This window comes from Myxine glutinosa, chromosome 8 (genome assembly GCF_964187855.1).
Source record: "Myxine glutinosa chromosome 8, kmMyxGlut1.1, whole genome shotgun sequence".
Taxonomy (NCBI): Eukaryota; Metazoa; Chordata; class Myxini; order Myxiniformes; family Myxinidae; genus Myxine; species Myxine glutinosa.
The window spans coordinates 61,168,113-61,187,942 of record NC_136268.1 but is presented as its reverse complement, the minus strand read 5'-3'; the positions used below and the strand labels follow the sequence as shown (position 1 = coordinate 61,187,942).

Here is a 19,830-nt window from a genome sequence, read left to right as displayed (position 1 = left end):
TTTCTCAACTCAATGAAAAAGTCTCTTCTGTTGTCTTGAGACTTGAGTTTGGCAATATTTAGATGTTTTCTATTTTGACTCTGTTTCTACATTTCGGAGCTTCAGCATGATACTTGCTGCAACTAAATTGTGATCACTGTTAGCATCAGCACCACTAAAAGTGTGTATGTCTTGTTGAGATCTTCGCCATTTGTTATTAATGATGATGTGGTCAATCTGGTCAACTGTATGACCATCGGGTGACTTCCAAGTAAGTTTATGTACATTGTTGTGGGGGTGGAGGGGAGGGGGGGGGGCGGAATCGTACCTCCGATAACAATTGTCATTCAAACATAAGTCCCCCTGTTCTGTCTGTGGTCTGTCCTCCAAATATTCCTGCAGGATGCACCAGATCTGCCAGCAACCCTCTTCTGGTGAAACTGCCAAAATCAAGACTCTCTGCTCACCTTCATTCTTTCCTTCCTCTTTTTTTCCCACCTCTGGAACAATCTCCCTCACTCCCTTCAATCCCACTCCTCCCTCCAGGTCTTCAAAACAGCTGTTCACCACCATCTCTTATCTTCCCCCATCCAAAACCTTGATCTTTTCTAACCCCGTTAATACACTCCAAATCCACCTCCTTCAAATTCCGTTTTCTTTCCTGAAAGTCATTGTAGTGTCCAACCGTCTCCCTTCCATAGATGTTCCGATGTCCCTGTTCTCCACTGTTGTTGTGCTCCCCTCTCCCCCCCCCCCCCTCTTGTCTCCCACTCCCTTTATGATATGTTCTGTGTTAGCTCTTACATGAGCCTCGACTTATTATGCAAAAAAAAAAGTCAATGAGCAGTTCTCCATATTATACTGGATATTATGTATATAGATATATTGTAATGCTCTTTAATAAAATATATTCCACAAGTTGTTTCAATATTTATTTATATTACGACAACATAATAAAATTTGCAATAGCAGGAAGGCCTAACATTTACCATTTTGTCATATTTCAAGTTTATGCACAAGATTTTAACCTGAAATACAATATAATATAAAAGATAATTGTTCATGAATGGCTGCAATTGTGCCATTGCGTAGCTACAGAAATCAATGTCCACATTGGACGAAATCATATAGGATGTTCCAAAAAGACCAGGCCAACTTTGGTTGTTAATATATTTAGTACCACGAATGATACAGCGATACCCTTTGTTTTACATGATACAGAAACTCCAAGTTTTCTTTATTTTCAGGTATGGTGGTTTAATGTAAAATAAAATGCTGACTCAAAAGGAGAAAGCTCAGTGCGTCGAATGGTTCATCGAGACGAGATCTGACACGCAAGTTCAGCATAATTTCCGCACAAGATATAGAAAGAATCCGCCATCGCGGAATAGAATCAGAGAGTGGTACAAGACGTTTAAGGAGACTGCAAGTTGTCAGAAACAGAAAAGTTCCGGTCAACCAAGCACACTTGCAGCAGATGTTGAACGAGTGTGTGAATCATTTCAACAAAGTCCCAGGAAATCCGATGCACATCCATAGAACTGGGATTACCAACCACCACTGTACACAGGATTTTGCATAAAAGAATGAAGATTTATGCCTCAAAGGTACAGATTTTACAGGAACGCAAACCAAATGATGGACCCAAACACAATGCATTTGCCTTGGAAATGCTCAGCTGCATAAAGGATGATGAACATTACCTGAAAAAGGTCATGTTCACAGACAAAGCTTGTTTTCATGTATCAGGGAAGGTCAATAGGCACAATGTTAGTATCTGGAGCTCTGGAAACCCCCACCTGGTCATTGAACACATATGCAACAGTCCAAAGGTCAATGTGTGGTGTGGCCTTCTCCATGACCACTTGGTGGGTCCGTTTTTCTTTACGGAGGATATAAGGACCTCAACAATTTACATGAACATGTTGGAAGGATTTACCTTCCCACAGATTGAAGACCTGCAACCCGATATCATTTTTCAATAGGACGGCGCTCCCCCTCATTGGGCCTTAATCGTTCGAGCTATCCTGAATGAAAAGTTTCCAGGTCGCAGGATTGACTGAGACAGACCAACCGCCTGGCCCCTCACGATCACCAGACGTAACTCCCCTTGATTTTTTTTCTGTGGGGGGTTGTCAAATATGTTGAATACAACTCCAAGATAGCAAACCTGCAGGATCTTTGTTCTCAGATCACAGCTGCATATGCACTGGTGGACGCAAACATGCTGAGCTGAACATGGCAAGAACCCATGTACCGCCTTAATATCCAGCACAGGACAAACGGAGCTCACATTGAAGCGTATTGACGTTTTTGTATCACATAAACCAAAGGGTATCGTTGTATCATTTGTGGTTCTGAATATATTAACAACCAAAGTTGTCCGGGTCTTTTTGGAACACCCTGTACAGTATGCTCATTGAAAAAAAAAAAGTCGTTCAAATATAAGAGGAGTGTATTTAAAATACAACGTGAAACGCACTGTTTATAATACGTGTACATGTAACTCGATGCACAGAATGCACATTTTGTGTGCTCATAAAATAGTGTTTTGGAAGTTATATATCAGAGAACAGAAAAGGAACATGCATCAGTGTATGTCAAAGATCTATCAACTATGCAAGCTGAATTGTTTACGACACCGCGTGGACAAATCAAAAAATGAATGCCGATGTTAATGCATTAGAACTGCAAGCAAACAAAAGAGTTCAGGTTTGAGCATTTTTTTGATGATGGTTCTTGAGCAAATAATAATCTGAAGGAGAAAAAGACCAGGGGGTGCAAGATGATCATTGCAAATTCCGCAATAAAAGATTAACGAAGAATTTATAATGTCAAAGTTATCACATTGTAGCTGCAACATGATTGCTCTTTTTATCATTGACCCATATACACATGTCGTCTCATACTTATATGGGACCATACTTACGATTCACTGATCAATGTTGAACCTCTTGTTCTGGATAACAAAAAAGGAATAAATCAAAATAAATAATTCATTCAGCATCCTTCAATAGTTTTCATCCAGAGGACGATTAATTTCCCATGATTAGTGCAAAACAACTTCATGCAACTTCACATGGAACACATTATCTACATTCTCCAAAAAGGTGTCTGCAGTACATTTAATCAACCAATTATCACTTATAATAGAGTCGGTAATAAATTCACAACCTCAGAGCAGAATAGGAAATCATTGTGGCTTGACAAATTATCTTTAAATATTCCAAACAATCGTTAGTTATTATAGTCCAGTGCATGTTATCCAAATATGAATACTCTTACGTGTATGGGGGTAGGTAATGAAATACCTTAGTCCAGGTAGGATGACTGTGTTAGTGTGCTCCGAATGCCGTAAAGCCACCTCGATGTATCTAAGTTAGGCCTGGATGTTTGTGTAAGCGTTATGTGTCTCCATGGTGAGGGGTGGAGCTATGCTAATTAGTTAGGGTATCAGGGTAAATTTCCTGTTTGTAAATGCCTCTGTAGTTTTTCCCTTTGTTCTTATGACACTTACACCACCAGCCATGCGATCAGCACCTAAATTAAATAACGCGATCGCGCAGCGAATCTTCTTGATGGGTGCAAGTATGGCCGTGAGGCCACGCCCCGAAGAACGATGAGATGAGCGGGTGGCGCTCAGTGATTGGACCGCGGGTGATGTCAGAGAGAACGTTCACTGGGTGGTGTCAATAGTAGTGTCCGGATCCGGTCGGCGATCGCGTTATTTAATTTAGGTGCCGATCGCATGGCTGGTGGTGCAAGTGTCATAAGAACAAAGGGAAAAACTACAGAGGCATTTCCACACAGGAAATTTACCCTAACTAATTAGCATAGCTCCACCCCTCGCCATGGAGACACATAACGCTTACACGGACATCCGGGCCTAACTTAGATACATCGAGATGGCTTCACAGCATTCAGAGCACACTAATCTATACCATCCTACCTGGACTAAGGTATTTCATTACCTACCCCCATACACGTATCAATACTTAACATCGAAGAACCAAACCGCAAGTCGTAAATCAATTTGGTTCATACAAGATTTTATGGTTCTTCTTTCGTATGTAGCAAATATCTGATGTGCGCTGATGATGCAGTACCCCCTGTAGGTTGGAGCAGGAATTTGGAATTTGTTCAGGGTGCTGGCGATAGGTCAGCTACACTTTGCGAAGGATCTTTAACATGCACCGACTAATGCTAGCAGACGGGATGCCCAGTTTAATGTCTATCTGAGGGACATGACAAACATTGATGCCTCTCCATGTCTACAAAACAATAGGATGACAGTTTATAGCTGGGCTGAGATTCAAATCCAGGCTAGAAAGCTCGCATACCTCTAAGCTATCCTGCAAGCCCACATTTTATGGTCTTGAAAAGGGAGGTTGTACATGTTTAAAATTTTCACTGAATTGATATCCAATGTCTGATCTTGCTTCCACCATCATATTGCTTCCTTTCTGAGCTACAAGCAATAATGGTGAAAGTCAACTGACTGAGCTCTAAAGTAGCAATAATTGTAATCGTTTTGTTATACAAGTGTGATTTTATTTGGTATGGGATACACCCTTATCCTAAGACAGAGTCTAAAGTCATAATTAGGACTCTGCACACCTCCTGTATGCGCCCTTCTGCAAATAAATGAAATCCAAATCTTGCAATCAGAAAGAATAAATAATTTTAGTCCATACGAGTACAGTCGTAATTAAGAAGAAAATCCAGGCATTTACAGATTTGATAGACAAAATGGTGGTGTTTGACCAACCTTTATCCTCTTCATCTCCCTTTATCCTTTTTCCTGCAACCCTCCCCTTCCTCCATCCCTTGTATGGCTTTCTCCCCATGTCCTCTTCACTCACAACCTCCTTTCCTTTTTTTCAGTCTAATTATCCAACTTCTCCAAATAGTCTATGTTCCCTTTTTACATGCGACGTGCTGCAAGTCCACACGAGCTCCATGCGGTTGTTGGTGTTGTTGTTGTTGTTGTTGTTGTTGTGGTTCTTGGTGGGGGTCGATTTTTTAATAATGTGGAACGATTGTTCGGGCCCACCCACATTTGTCACTCGACTCCTATCTTGGCACCCACACAAAACAATATGGCAGCCATCTTGGTTTTCTGGTGGGCCTAAGACATTAGGCCTGTAGGCCTTTGCTGATTATACACTGCCTGAGTTTGTTGCATCAGATTTCCAGTGGCTTGTTTGGCTCGAGTGTTGATTGGAAGAGACCCTGGGGAGTGGTGTCTTCAAAGGTTGCGCAATATCTTAGAGGGTTTCTGGTCTCGCGTTATGTGGCATTGCAGTTGCGTGGGAGGTGGGGGGTGGGGGCAGATGCTATCAAAATTAGCGTTTATGTAATCTTTCAGCAACTCCATATTGGGTTAAACAATCTGTGACTGTGTGACAAATCAGCTTGTTCTGATATAACTGTGGCGGAGGCTGTCATGGATAAGAGGTGTCAATTTAATATTTTACAAGCACATTAAATGTGTGTTGCCCAATCATGCTGTTCATCTTTTAAGAGTGATTTAAATGCGCGTTTCCAAATCGGCCTATTACCAGATTTTTAAAGCCAATTCTCTCGGACTTAATGGAGGTCCCGTACCCCGAATGACTGAGGAGGTGAAAGTGAACAGAGGAGGTGAAAGTGAACAGAGGAGGCAATATATATATATATTTTGTGTTGCAGGTTGTGACCACTGCGGTCATTCTTGTCCCTTTATGCTCAGCCCCCTTTTCCTTCCTTTTTCTCCATTTTTGTATTGTATTATAACATTCCCAATTCAACACTTAATGCAGCTATAATAGATACCTGAAGACATCTGCAAAAGTTATAAATCCCTTTGATATCTGTAATTGGAGAGCAAATACAATAATGGCCTACATGCTCAGGTGTGTCACTTACCAGGGTGCACCAATACCACCACCACCCTTCAGAGCCTCCATTCTTGCCATTATTTCAGCAATTTTATTTTCCATCTTATCCAGGTTGTTTTCCATTGTGTCAATCTGTTTATTCATCCTGTAAGTGACAAAGTATTGTTGTTAACCTTATGTTAGTTCATATCTGTTAAAGAGATATGCCGACATTATCTTTCACAATATACAGTATATTATCAGCATTATTAATTTATTAATTCAGATCACTTTACAAAATTGAATTGACCATTTCGTTATACATATATATTGATTTTTAAAAGGAATTTTTATTACAGGATCTAAGGCTCATAGTGGAGCTGCCACACGCACATCTCACACACATGGACGTACAGACGAATACACGAAATACAACAGGACTATTAGACCAGACAAACACAGCCACTGAGCTTGAGGGGCATTCTGGGTACCAGTGACGTCACAATAATGGGTACCACGTTCCTCACCGCACTCAGTGGGGCATTCCCTAGGGAGGAATTTCCTCCGTCCCATCAATGCCAACTTATGAGGATTATCCATGCTGTTATCCTTTCAAATGTTAAACGTCGAGCAAGGAAGCAGTACATACCATTTTAAAGTTATTTGGTTTACAACTTGGTCCAGGGTTTGAACCGCCAACCTCCCAGACTCAGAGCAGACACTCAGAGCAGACACTCTAACCATTACACCATCGAGTCTGCTTTGTTGAATTAACAAAGTAATTGTATTTCCCCTTGATCATTAATTGAAGTGTTCATTAATTAATCAGTTATAACTATAGTATTATATTGTCTATAATGGTGATCACAGATTGTCACTCTGACATTCTTAACTGCTGAATCCATGAATTGATTATAATCGTTGTCATACCTGCTTGCCAAGGTGTTCTTTTTCTATTTCCTTTTACCTTTTGCAATCTCCTTTGTTGACGCCATCTTCATCCTGCGTTCCCATGGCTTTGATGTCTTTACTTAGCTGGTCCTGTGAAACACAATGATTCTCTCAGTGTGGCTAGAGATATTTACATGCTGTTTGTAAAAAATATAAATGTACCTTTGTCTGAGATGGCTTTATATGACAGGCTATGAGAAAGCAGAAGCGGTCTGCTAATCTGTTGATGTCACCCATTGCTCTGCCTGCTTGCCGAGGCAGATCGACACAAGGCTCCATGAATAAGACTAGTTCTTAATTCCGCACAAAGCTATTGTTTGTTGCTGAAATACCGAACCTTTTGTTCCACAGATTTGGTCTTACTTACCTTCAGGGGAAGCATTTCTAATCCCATTTTGGCTCACCTGGACTTTATTCCGGTGAGCTTATGGATCGAGCAGTGTCTGTAGGTAAGTCAGTCAGCCAGTGTGTCCGTAAACACTTCAGTCATTATCGCTTGAACCAAACATATGATTTTGATGAAAGTTGGCCACAAGCTTTATACCTGATGCCCAATAAAGGTGTATTGACCGCATCAATATCTGTGCTCATTAAAGGGTCAAAATCAGGCCGAAACACTAAAAAAATTTTTTTGCCCTATTACCTACAGGGGGCGTTGAGTCCCTGGTGTTGGGCCAGCGGTTAGGGTGCCCGCTTGGGATCCAAGGATCCTGGGTTCGAATCCCGGTCGATCGCTGAATTAACGCCAGGGGGGTTGACTCAGCCTGTCATCCTTCCGAGGTCGGCAAATTGAGTACCAGTACACTGGTAATTCCCTGTTTATCGTAAAAAGGTGACAAACAGGGTTGGCGGCAGGAAGGGCATCCGGCCGTAAAACATTGCTTCAAAAAGGGGACCAAAAAACAACAACAACCACGGTCCCCGAAAAGGCCAACCCCCGCTTTGCGGGGAAAAATGGCCTCTAAACGGTGGGTTTTTTTTTTTTTTTAACCTACAGGGGGCGTTGCATCAGCAGCACAGCCACGCCCTCAGCCAAACCCATGACCTATAAGCATGTATGGTTGTAATAAACATCGAGAGGGCTTCCATTCAACCAATCAGTGAACAGATTATGCGCATGAACAAAATTTTATTATTTTATGACGTCATTGATTGTTTCTCCTGCTCCAGGTGAGCTTCAGGACACATGGTCCTATTTTTAGTGTTGGAAATGGAATAAAGGTCCCCATCATCTTCTCAGTAATACTTTCCATTTACTTAGCACAAACCGCAAGAGCATCGTTTCATTGGGGTTGTTGACAACTCTATTGAGTTTATCAGGAAAAACAATATCAAGGCAGCTACATGAGGTTCCATGTATATTTAATTGGTAATTTTGCAGTGCATGAGACCCATGAATCCCCTGCTTGGTGGATGAAAAGTGATTTAGTTTAAAACGAATGTATTTAAGTGATTCTGCCATTACAAACAAATTTCCCCCCCATTTTCTGCATTATTTGGCAAGATTCAAGAACAAACTACCTGAATTTGCTCATTATTTTAGCCAAGCAGGCAAATCCACCAACAGGTGATTGATTTGTATGCAGTGATTTAAAGGTTCAGGTCAATTCCTGGGATGGGGCGAGAGAAAGGAGAGAAGAGGAAAACTTTGGCGAGGCATGACCAGAATTGCAGTGTGATGTTTATTCCTTAAGGCCATGCATCAGAATCAGCAGCCCATCGGTTTGCAGCTTGTAGATCATGTGATTGTTGGATGTTCGGTTTGTAGTGCATTTGTCATTCTGGCATAATTACCTCCGCCACCGATGGAGGTTGTTTTCACCCCTGTCTGTTTGTTACTTGGAAAAAAAACATTTTTGACAAGTATGTTGATCACTCCGGTTTGTGTGTTTGTGTGTGTGTGTGTGTGTGTGTGTGTGTGTGTGTGTATGTGTGTGTGTGTGTGTATGTGTGTGTGTGTGTGTGTGTGTGTGTATGTGTGTGTATGTGTGTGTGTGTGTGTGTGTGTGTGTGTGTGTGTATGTATGTGTGTGTGTGTGTGTGTGTGTGTGTTTGCGTGTGTGTGTGTGTTTCTGTCCGCTCACTTATACTTGCCGACAGGTCACACTTTTAAACTGATCTTCATGAAACTTCACCAAATGGTAGAGTTGGTAGTCCGACAAAATCTTATATATTTTTGAGGTCAAAGGGTCAAAAGGTCAATGTCAACCACTTTTTTCAAATTTTTTTAATCCTCAATTTTCATCTGATTGACTTGAAATTTGAATAGGATTTGCATATCTTCTAACTGAAATCAACCACCAACTATTTTTGAGATCATCATCGGCCAAAAGGTCAACATAGGCCAAAGATCAACAACCTTTTCAAATTTCTAAAATCCTCAATTTTCATTCGATTGAAATTTGAATAGGATTTTCACATCAGTGTACTGAATTCAACTACCAACTATTTTTTAGATCAACATTGGCCAAAAGGTCAACATAGGCCTAAGGTAAACCAATTCGGTCAAATTTATAAAATCCTCAATTTTCAACCAATTTACTTGAAATTTGAATAGGATTTGCATATCAGCTAACTGAAACCAACCACCAATTATATTTGAGGTGAACATAGACCAAAAGGTCAACATAGGCCAAATTTGTAAAATTGTCACTTTTCAGCCGATTAACTTAAAATTTGAAGACGATTTGCATATCAGCTTACTGAATTCAACCACCAATTATTTTTGAGGTCAAAAGGATGCTCTACCGAGTGCCATTCTACTTCGTTCTCTTTTGCCAAGTGTCGCTCTATGAGTGATTTTTCATTTGTCCGTTTGCTTGCCTGCCACCAATTGAGATTATGTTTTTACCCCTGTCTGTTTGTTTGTCTGTGAACAGGATATCTCAAAAAGTTGTGGATGGATTTGGAAGAAATTTGGTAGACTTGTTGGGTATGTACCAGGAAAGAATTGATTCTATTTTGGTGAAGAACCGGATCCGGATACTAGAATTTTTAAAGTGACTCTTCATCATTGACAGATAGGGCCAAAAACGACATATAGCAGGATATTACAAAAATTTATGGACCGATTCGGCCAAAATTTGGTGGAGAGGTTGGGTGTGTGACAAGGTAGAATTGATTCAATTTTAGTAAAGATGTGGATCTGGATCAGAGAATTTTAAAAGTGATTCTTCGCCATTGAGTGATCGGGTAAAAGCGACATATAGCACAATATCTCATACAGTTGTGGACGGATTTGGACGAAACTTGGTGGACAGGTTGGTTGTGTGAAGAGGACGAATTGATTCGATTTTGGTGAAGATCTGATTTTGCCTCCGGACACAACGTTTAAAATTTTTCAGTGATTCTTCACCATTGAGAGATAGGGCCAAAAACTATGTACTGTATGTCATGATATTTCAAAAAGTTGTGGACAGATTATGACAAAAGTAGGTGGATGAGTTCATTTGGTGAGAAGAACAAGCCGATTCGATTTTGGTTCAGGTTCGAATCCAGATTGTAAACTGTTCATTCTGGCGGAGGTTTGCGCTCTACCAAGTACCACTCCAGGTGTGTTATGGTATGTTGATTTTGGAATTTTGCTTTTTCAGCCTCCGATGTGGAATATGAAATGGGGTTAATGAAATGGAAACATTAATAAAGTACATTTCTCTTTTGAAACAGCTGGGTTATGGTGAGAAGTCTAATCAAGGCTGATGCAGGATCAAAAACAAAGTTGTGTTTTGACTCTAAATAGCCAGTCTAATGATGTCCAGAATTTCATGGAAACTTCAAAATCAATATTCAATGCCGATCCTTTTTATACACGCCCAACTAATCATTTGTCATTTCGTGTATCATCACATGATTATGCAACATATTGTTCACTATTGAAGAGCCCAGGGTGTGTTCAATTTCTAAAATCATCAATTTTCATCCGATTGACTTGAAATTTGAATAGCATTTTCATATCAGCTAACTGAAACCAACCACCAATTATATTTACAGTTGTTGGTATCATAGTACAGCGGATAAGCTCTCATATTTTAACAAATTGTGCATTTTTTGAGAAAAGCATGACATTTCTAGCATAGTTAGTATATACCAGAAGGTTTATTTTCAGATGTGGAGGGAAGTCAGATTTGACCGCTGAGGACCGTGAGAGGTCAAATCCAAAATGGCCACCAGTCCACCGGGTCTAATGTTCAAACGCGCTTATAGGTGTCATTTCCAACTAAATTGGGGATGCCCATTCATTTGGTGATACTTTTGAGATCGCCAGAACTCAAGGACATGCATTTAGGTCACGGTCAAGGTCAAATTACGTTAAATATCTATTTATGATACTGCAGTTGGAACTGCTATTGGAAAAAGTTCATTTGAACTTTTAAAACTTTTTTTTTTCAGGTACAGGGATAGGTACAGAACACCCAAAGACCAGAAATGATGAAAAAAAAGTGTTTACACTGCAAGGAATGATGCAATAACCTCTGAAAAAATAACTGTAGTTAACCAAGTATGTCCACCAAAGCTTACATTAAATCAAGTGCAATGATGAAAATTGGTAAGGATCTAAATCTAACAGTCTCCAGAACAGAAGCACAGTGCAGTGCACTTGAGTGCAGCTTTGGCACACTTGCAGCGTCCAGTGCACCCTTTCTTGCAGCCACAGTCGATCAATTCATGGCACGATTTTGATGCTTCAGGAAGAGTGGTCCAAAGAGGCTGCCACCCAGTTGTCTCCTTTGTCCAGCCCCAGTCAGGTGGGTCTGGCATCTCTGGATCCATGACCAATGCCTGGTTACAACAGTTGGCCTGGTAGCAAGTGCGCTTGATGTGCTGCTTGAGTGTTGCCTGGGTTGGAGGAATGTTCTCTAGAGTTCCACACTTCTGTGTGAAGAGCTGTTTCCTGGCATCATTCACTCTATCGTACATCAGCACCACAAATCGCTCTAGCAGTAACATTGAGCCTTCACTGACCTCACTTGGCATGCCTAGGAGTTCATTGAAAGCATCATTCACCTCTGGGCATCCCCAATTTATTTGGAAATGACACCTATAATGTTTTTCTACACTATTTGGTTCCAAAATTAAGCACGTTTGAACATTAGACTCGGTGGACTGGCGGCCATTTTGGATTTGACCTCTCACGGTTCTCAGAGGTCAAATCTGACTTCCCTCCACATCTGAAAATAAACCTTATGGTATGCACTAACTATGCTAGAAATTTCATGCTTTTCTCATAAAATGCACAAATTTTGTGTTTATCTGCTGCACTATCAGAAATTGTTGGTTGGTTGGTATTACAAATTTACAGAAAATCACGTGTTGGCAGCGCACTATTTTAAACTGATCTAACTCAATGGAGGATAACTCAAATTCAATGGAAATGTGAAGCCATCTCCATTGAATAATAATCAAATTAATTATCAGGAAACACTTTGAAATTTGTATCATTTTACGCAAGTGATGCAATAATTCAAACCTAAGACCTATAAATTTGCTGTATCTGTATCAAGTACAATCATCCCGATTGTTTTTGCCTCGTCTTATGGAATCAAATAATATGCATCTAATTAGTGTAAACAAGATGGCGTACTTGTGTTCAGTTGCAAGCATGTTATTAAATGAGAGGTTATAAACCACCTTAGAACCTCCTTTGGAGGCCAATTTTCCCCGCAGAGCAGGGGTTACCCCTTTTAGGGCACCATGGTCCCCTTTTTGAAGCAATGTTTTATGGCCGGATGCCCTTCCTGCCACCAACCATGTTAGTCGCCTCTTGCGACGCACAGGGAATTACCAGTGAACTGGTACTCAATTTGCCGACCTCGGAAGGATGACAGGCTGAGTCAACACCCCTGGCATTAATTCAGCGATCGACCGGGATTCGAACCCAGGATCCTAGGATCCCAAACCGGCACCCTAACCGCTAAGCCAACACCAGACTCGTTATAAACCACTTTGATGGAGATTAATGGCCAGTGCACATCAGCCGAGTTAAGATTAAATATATATATTTTAAATGATATCTATCTATCTATCTCTATCTCTATCTCTATCTCTATCTCTCTCTCTCTCTCTCTCTCTCTCTGACAATGCAGCCTGTGTGACATGATGCATGAAGAAGAGTGGGTTGGTGTTGGAACCAATAAGTCGAAGAAGGCACTCACACCTAGGCTGCAGATTCAGGAATGCTGTTAATTAAAACAAAGCACATTTTCGCCATTTTGATAGATTTATTGACTGCACTAACACCTCGGAACATGTGCTGCAAAAAGTTGCATGAGAGCAAAAATATTTTGGTTTTCCAAGAGTTTTCCTATTTCTCTACTAACCGCTTCGATACCACATGTGTATAGATGCTCGGACAAATTTTTACCATACCTGTTTCACCCATTCATACCTTTTCATCTTCAAGGTTTTTCTTCATGTTGTTTTGCTCTTGATAACTGAGAAATCCATCACCGTCTGTGTCAAACTGTTTAAACTTGGAATCAATTTCTTCGTCCGAATGCCCAAGTCTAATCAGATGTAAAAGGTGAACAGGAATTCAATGTGAGATACATTTGTATCAGGTGGCTAGTTTTACTCAAATGTGTGTGCTGCGTCATTTTGTCTTGTTCCATGAGCATCGATTTTGTTTACAAAAAGGATGAAATAATTATATTAGTGCATCATAAATTGCCCTGTCTAATAATGATAAGTAGCTCATAAATAAAATTATACCTTATACAAATAACATGTGCTGTACGTGTTGTGTCATAATCTATATATCAAGTAGGAATAACTTTAGAGGTACCCGCTGTTGAAATATGAGCTCATCCTAGTTGAGGAGGCAAGATGGATAACGTTATAATCGACAAATATGCAGGTGTTCGTGCTTTGGATTCAAAAGATATTCAAGCAGAGCCATGATTTTCTTTTTCACAAGGCATACAAGGCATTGTTTTTAATGTATTATCATATAATGGAATGTGTGATGAGAGTTGTAACTATATGATAATACATACGTGTAACTATATGAGTAAAGTTTGAGCAGTGATGTTGCATTGATGAGTTGACAAACTGCCTGGAGGCAACTAAGGTTGTGGATCTACTGATGTAGGTGATCTACTGACATGGATTCATGACCGAGGTTGTAGATCTACTGATGTAGGTGATCTACTGACATGGATCCATGACCGAGGTTGTAGATCTACTGATATGGATCCATGACCGAGGTTATATATCTACTGACGTAGGTAATTTGCTGATGTGGATCCATGACCGAGGTTATAGATCTACTGGTGTAGGTAATTTGCTGATGTGGATCCATGACCGAGGTTATAGATCTACTGGTGTAGGTAATTTGCTGATGTGGATCCATGACCGAGGTTGTGGATCTACTGATGTAGGTGATCTACTGACATGGATTCATGACCGAGGTTGTAGATCTACTGATGTAGGTGATCTACTGACATGGATCCATGACCGAGGTTGTAGATCTACTGATGTGGATCCATGACCGAGGTTGTGGATCTACTGACGTAGGTAATTTACTGATGTGGATCCATGACCAAGGTTATAGATCTACTGGTGTAGGTAATTTGCTGATGTGGATCCATGACCAAGGTTATCGATCTACTGGTGTAGGTAATTTGCTGATGTGGATCCATGACCGAGGTTGTGGATCAACTGATGTAGGTGATCTACTGACATGGATCCATGACCGAGGTTGTGGATCTACTGATGTAGGTGATCTACTGACATGGATCCATGACCGAGGTTGTGGATCTACTGATGTAGGTGATCTACTGACATGGATTCATGACCGAGGTTGTGGATCTACTGATGTAGGTGATCTGCTGACATGGATCCATGACCGAGGTTGTGGATCTACTGATGTAGGTGATCTACTGACATGGATCCATGACCGAGGTTGTGGATCTACTGATGTAGGTGATCTACTGACATGGATTCATGACTGAGGTTGTGGATCTACTGACGTAGGTAATTTACTGATGTGGATCCATGACCGAGGTTATAGATCTACTGGTGTAGGTAATTTGCTGATGTGGATCCATGACCGAGGTTGTGGATTTACTGTTTGGAGAGGTTCTGGGCTGAAAGGTTCAAAACCTCGAGGAAGAACAGGGCCGCTGATGATCCATGCGGTCAGGAAACCATTCAATTGCTTATGGGTTAAGGTTCCTACTTTAGGTAAGGAAACTATGTTTTGAGGTAAGGATACCAGAATGATTTGCAATCAAAGCATTTTACATGACTAAAAATTTGAGAAAAGAAAAATGACGTTTCTTTGACTATGACGATCGGTATCTCATTCCTATTAAAATTCAATCACCCAACACAAGTAGAATCCACCTTCTCCATGTATGAGGTTATGTTTTCACCACTGTCAATCTGTCTATAAACACGATATTTCAAAAGGTTGTGGACGGATTCGGACAAAATTTGGCGGAGCGGTTGTGTATGTGACAAGGACGAAATGATTAGATTTTGGTGAAGATCCGGATCTGGATCTGAGAACTTTAAGTGATATGACAAAACTATAGGTAAATGAGTTGGGGAGTTGGGGTGAATGAGTTGGGTTTGTGACAAGAACAGGCCGATTAGATTTTCCTTCATGTCAGATTCAGATCCGGACTATCAGTGGGATACAAAACGAGAATTCTTCAACCTGTCGGAGGTTTGCTCTCCACTGAGTGTCGTTGTAGTAAAAAAAAAAGTAGCTCTATTACCCTCGCCAGAAGAAAGGGTGTTGCATTTAGGTCTGTTTATCTGTCGCTCTATCTGTCTATCTGTTTGTCTGCACAGAACATGAGTATGTCTATCACTTCCGGGTTCGGTTGCGAGAGGACGCTGGCGTTGCATATTCGCCGCTTCTCCGACTGGATGGATGTACAGGGTCTGCTTCTACTTTTCTGACCTGACATCTCACACCTGTCCTGCCTTTTCACACCCGCACGTGCCGCGTGTTCTCCGGCTGGATAACGGAATCTGCTTTTGATGGTACGGAATACGGAATCGAAAGGCCCGCTCCCGTTGTTTGTGGCCGTGGCCTTGTTTGCCGGTGGCCTTGTGGTCTTGGTGGCCTTGTGGCCTTGTTTGCCGCTGTGGTCTTGATTAGCGGCTGCAGTCGTTTGCCGCTGCGTTTGCCGCTGCGTTTGCCGCTTTGCCTCCTCGACCTTGGCCTCGTACTCGTCCCTTCGCTCCTGCCTGGCATGGCTCTGAAGTACTCCGCCGCAAGGCTTCTTCTGCTCAATACCCGCTCCACCCCATCATGCATCTCTGCCATCAAATCAAATGGACTCCTCCGACGACCCAGGTACATTCACCGTGGCTCCGGTCGCAAGTTTGTTTATTTGCAATCAGGTCACTCCATCCCCGTCCTCTGGTCGGCTCAGCGCACTCTCACTCTTCGTCCCAGCGCACCTGGTCACAGCAACCCACACGATCGCACCTCTTGCCTACGAACCCTGGCTAAATCACCTGAATTCATCCCTGCTGTTCAAAACAACATCAAGCTCACCCTGTTCAACACCCGGTCCCTCAACAATAAATGCCTCATCCTGAACGAATACATCCTGGATAACAAACTGGACTTTCTCTGTCTCACCGAAACCTGGCAACAACCTCTGGACTACTACACACTCAACCTCACCACACCCAATGGATATTCCTACGTCAATAAACCACGCTCGGAGGGCCGAGGTGGTGGAATTGCCGTTATCCACCGTCAAGACATCAAGACCAACCTCATCTCCATCTCATCTGCTCCATCATTTGAACACCTGGCTTTAAAACTCTCTGGTCACACGCAGTCAGTCATGGCTGTCGTCTACCGCCCTCCCAAACCACACCCATCATTCCTGTCTGACTTCTCCTACTTTCTGACCCAGCTATGTTCCCTCTCCCCCTCAATCCTCCTCCTTGGTGATTTCAATATCCACATGGACTCCACTGACTCCACAATAACCACTGACTTCACTGATTTACTCACCTGCTTTAACCTCACTCAACATGTCGACTTTCCTACCCATATCCGTGGTCACATTTTGGACCTTGTCTGCTCCACTGGATTAAATTTGCACCATCTCTATGGCTCCGACCTCACCCTCTCTGACCACTTAGCCATCACTCTGACCATCAACATCCCCGCCCCAACACCAAGGCATTATCGCACAATCAACTTCCGTAAGCTAAACGCTCTTTCACCTACCTCATTCTCATCCACCCTCTCTGAAAAAATGTCCACTTCTCCCTTCATTGACCTCCACACCCCTTCCGACCTCACTGACTACTACAACCACACTCTCTCCTCCTGCCTTGACCAGCTTGCGCCTGTAAAAACCAAAACAGTTTCTTTCACCCATTCTGCTCCCTGGTTTACCCCTGAACTCCACCTGATGAAAACTCGTGCTCGCCAACTTGAAAGACTCCGCAATAAAACGGGTCTCACAGTTCACTCCCAAGCCTACAAGGACCACATACAACACTACAAAGATGCCCTCTCCCGCGCCCGCTCTGCCTACTACTCTCAAATTATCCACTCTGGCTCCGGAAACCCAAAAGCACTCTTCTCGACAATAAACAAACTCCTCCGCCCCCTGAACACCACCACCCAGTCATTCACAGTAGACAACTGCATCTCCTTCCTCTCTTTCTTCCAACGCAAAATTGACAACATCTACAACAGCTTGACCACCGCCGCACCCGCTCCCCCTCCAACCACCTGCCCCCCCTTGTCCTGCCATCTCCTGTCTCGGTTCTCCCCAATCTCTCCTACTGACCTCTCTGAACTCCTCATAGGAATGAAAACTGCCACCTGCACTCTTGACCCCATCCCCTCCAGCTTTGTCAAAGCCTCCCTCCCTGCTCTCTCTCCACTTATCATTGCAACAATAAACTCCTCCCTGTCTACAGGCATCGTCCCACCTTCCCTCAAAATTGCTGCTGTTACCCCCATTCTAAAAAAACCTGGTCTAAACCCTGACACCCTAAACAACTTCAGACCCATCTCCAACCTACCCTTTCTGTCAAAAGTTTTGGAACGCGCTGTAGCCACTCAACTCAAACATCATCTCTCTGCCAATAACTTGTATGAAACATTCCAATCCGGATTCCGCTCCAACCACAGTACTGAAACTGCTCTCCTCAAAATCACCAACGACCTTCTCCTCTCCTCTGACGCTGGCAACCTCAACATTCTCGTCCTCCTCGACCTCAGCGCTGCCTTTGACACCATCGATCACACTATCCTCCTCACCCGACTTGAATCCACCTTTAACGTCACCGGCACTGCCCTCTCTTGGATTAAATCATACCTCTCTGACAGATGCCAGTTCATCTCCATCAATAACTGCAAACCCCCACTGCTCCCCTCCCCCAAGGTGTCCCCCAAGGTTCAGTTCTTGGCCCCCTCCTCTTCATCCTTTACCTGTCCCCGCTCGGTCACTTAATCCGCCGTCATGGTCTCCAATTCCACTGCTTCGCCGATGACATCCAGCTTTTCATCTCCACCAAGTCCGTCTCCACCGACACCCACTCTATCCTGACAAACTGCATCACTGAAATAAAATCCTGGCTTCAAATCAACTTCCTCAAGCTTAACTGTGATAAATCTGAAATAATCATCATTGGCCCAAAAACGCTCACAAAATCCACCCATAACTTTGCCCTCAACATCGACGGTATCCCAGTATCCACCTCCCCTCACATCCGGAATCTTGGCGTCATCTTTGACCAAACCCTTTCCTTCGACAAATACACTAAACAGATCACAAAGTCAGCCTTCTTTCACCTGAAAAACATTGCCCGTCTCCGCTCATCCCTCTCCTCCACGGCTGCAGAAACCCTCATCCACGCCTTCATCACCTCCCGTCTGGACTACTGCAATAGCCTCCTCTATGGTTCACCCTCAAAAATCACCAATAAACTCCAATACATTCAGAACTCCGCTGCCCGTCTACTCACTCATTCCCGGACCCGTGACCACATCACCCCCGTCCTTTACAAGCTTCACTGGCTCCCCATCCCCCAGAGAATCCAGTACAAAATCCTCCTCCTGACATACAAAGCCCTCCATAACCTGGCCCCATCCTACCTGGCTGACCTCCTCTCCAGACACACTCCCACCCGCAACCTCCGCTCTGCTGGTACCAACCTCCTGACCCCCTCCATCCGGACCAAATTCAGATCCTGGGGGGACAGGGCCTTCTCCATCGCTGCTCCCACCCTCTGGAACTCACTACCTCACACCATCAGAGACTCCTCCTCACTCACCACATTCAAAACATCACTAAAGACCCACCTGTTCAACGCTGCATTCAACATTCAACCCACAGCATTTAACCCCTGACTATCTCTTCTCCTTCTCCCTCCTTTTGCTTTAAATATTTCCCTATTGATTCTTGTCTTGTCTTTTTGATTCTTGTCTTATATATATGCCGTATATCGCTGCTGTTTGTTTTCTTGATTCTTGTCTTTTTGCAATTGTTGTTTTCATGTATTGTTATGCATTATGTTTTCCACTCTGTCAAAGCGCCTTTGGGCTTCTGGAAAAGCGCTATACAAAATAAATGAATTATTATTATTATTATTATCAATTACATGCTATTGAAATTATAATGATAAATGATACATAACGAGAATGATAATGGTATATCATGATAATAATAATGAAAATAATGGAAATGATGTTAATCTATCTATAATTCCAGTAATCTCTGTGTGTTTGTATGTGTGTATGTGTGTATGTGTGTATGTTTGTCTGTGACCGCTGTTTCTCGACAACTACCGGTCCGATATACTTTAAACTTGCCAGGTATATTGCTGGGGACCCGAGGATGTGCCTTTTCAAGGTTTCATATTAATCGGAGAAGTAGTTACCGAGCTATGGCGATTTCTTTACCAAACACTGCAAGCCGTTCGCTTTGGACCAAACCATTGCATGTAAATAGAGGGGGGGGGGGGTTCTGTGGTCGTTGCGAATGGACCAAACCATTCATGTAAATAGAGGGGGGGGGGGTTCTGTGGTCGTTACTGCCACGTGGTTTCAAAG

General features: G+C 42.5%; 1 protein-coding gene across 1 annotated transcript in view; it reads right to left on the bottom strand.

The window, feature by feature from the left end:
- Window positions 1–915: 915 nt before the first annotated feature.
- The window catches only part of LOC137418077 (polycystin-2-like protein 1), a 133,701-nt gene continuing 114,786 nt past the window's right edge, over window positions 916–19,830 (bottom strand). Inside the window, 5 exon segments of the mRNA XM_078783327.1 lie at window positions 916–2,734; window positions 2,909–2,938; window positions 5,887–6,003; window positions 6,805–6,878; window positions 13,174–13,291. Coding sequence (XP_078639453.1) covers window position 2,938; window positions 5,887–6,003; window positions 6,805–6,878; window positions 13,174–13,291 — 310 coding nt within the window. The 3' untranslated portion in view covers window positions 916–2,734; window positions 2,909–2,937.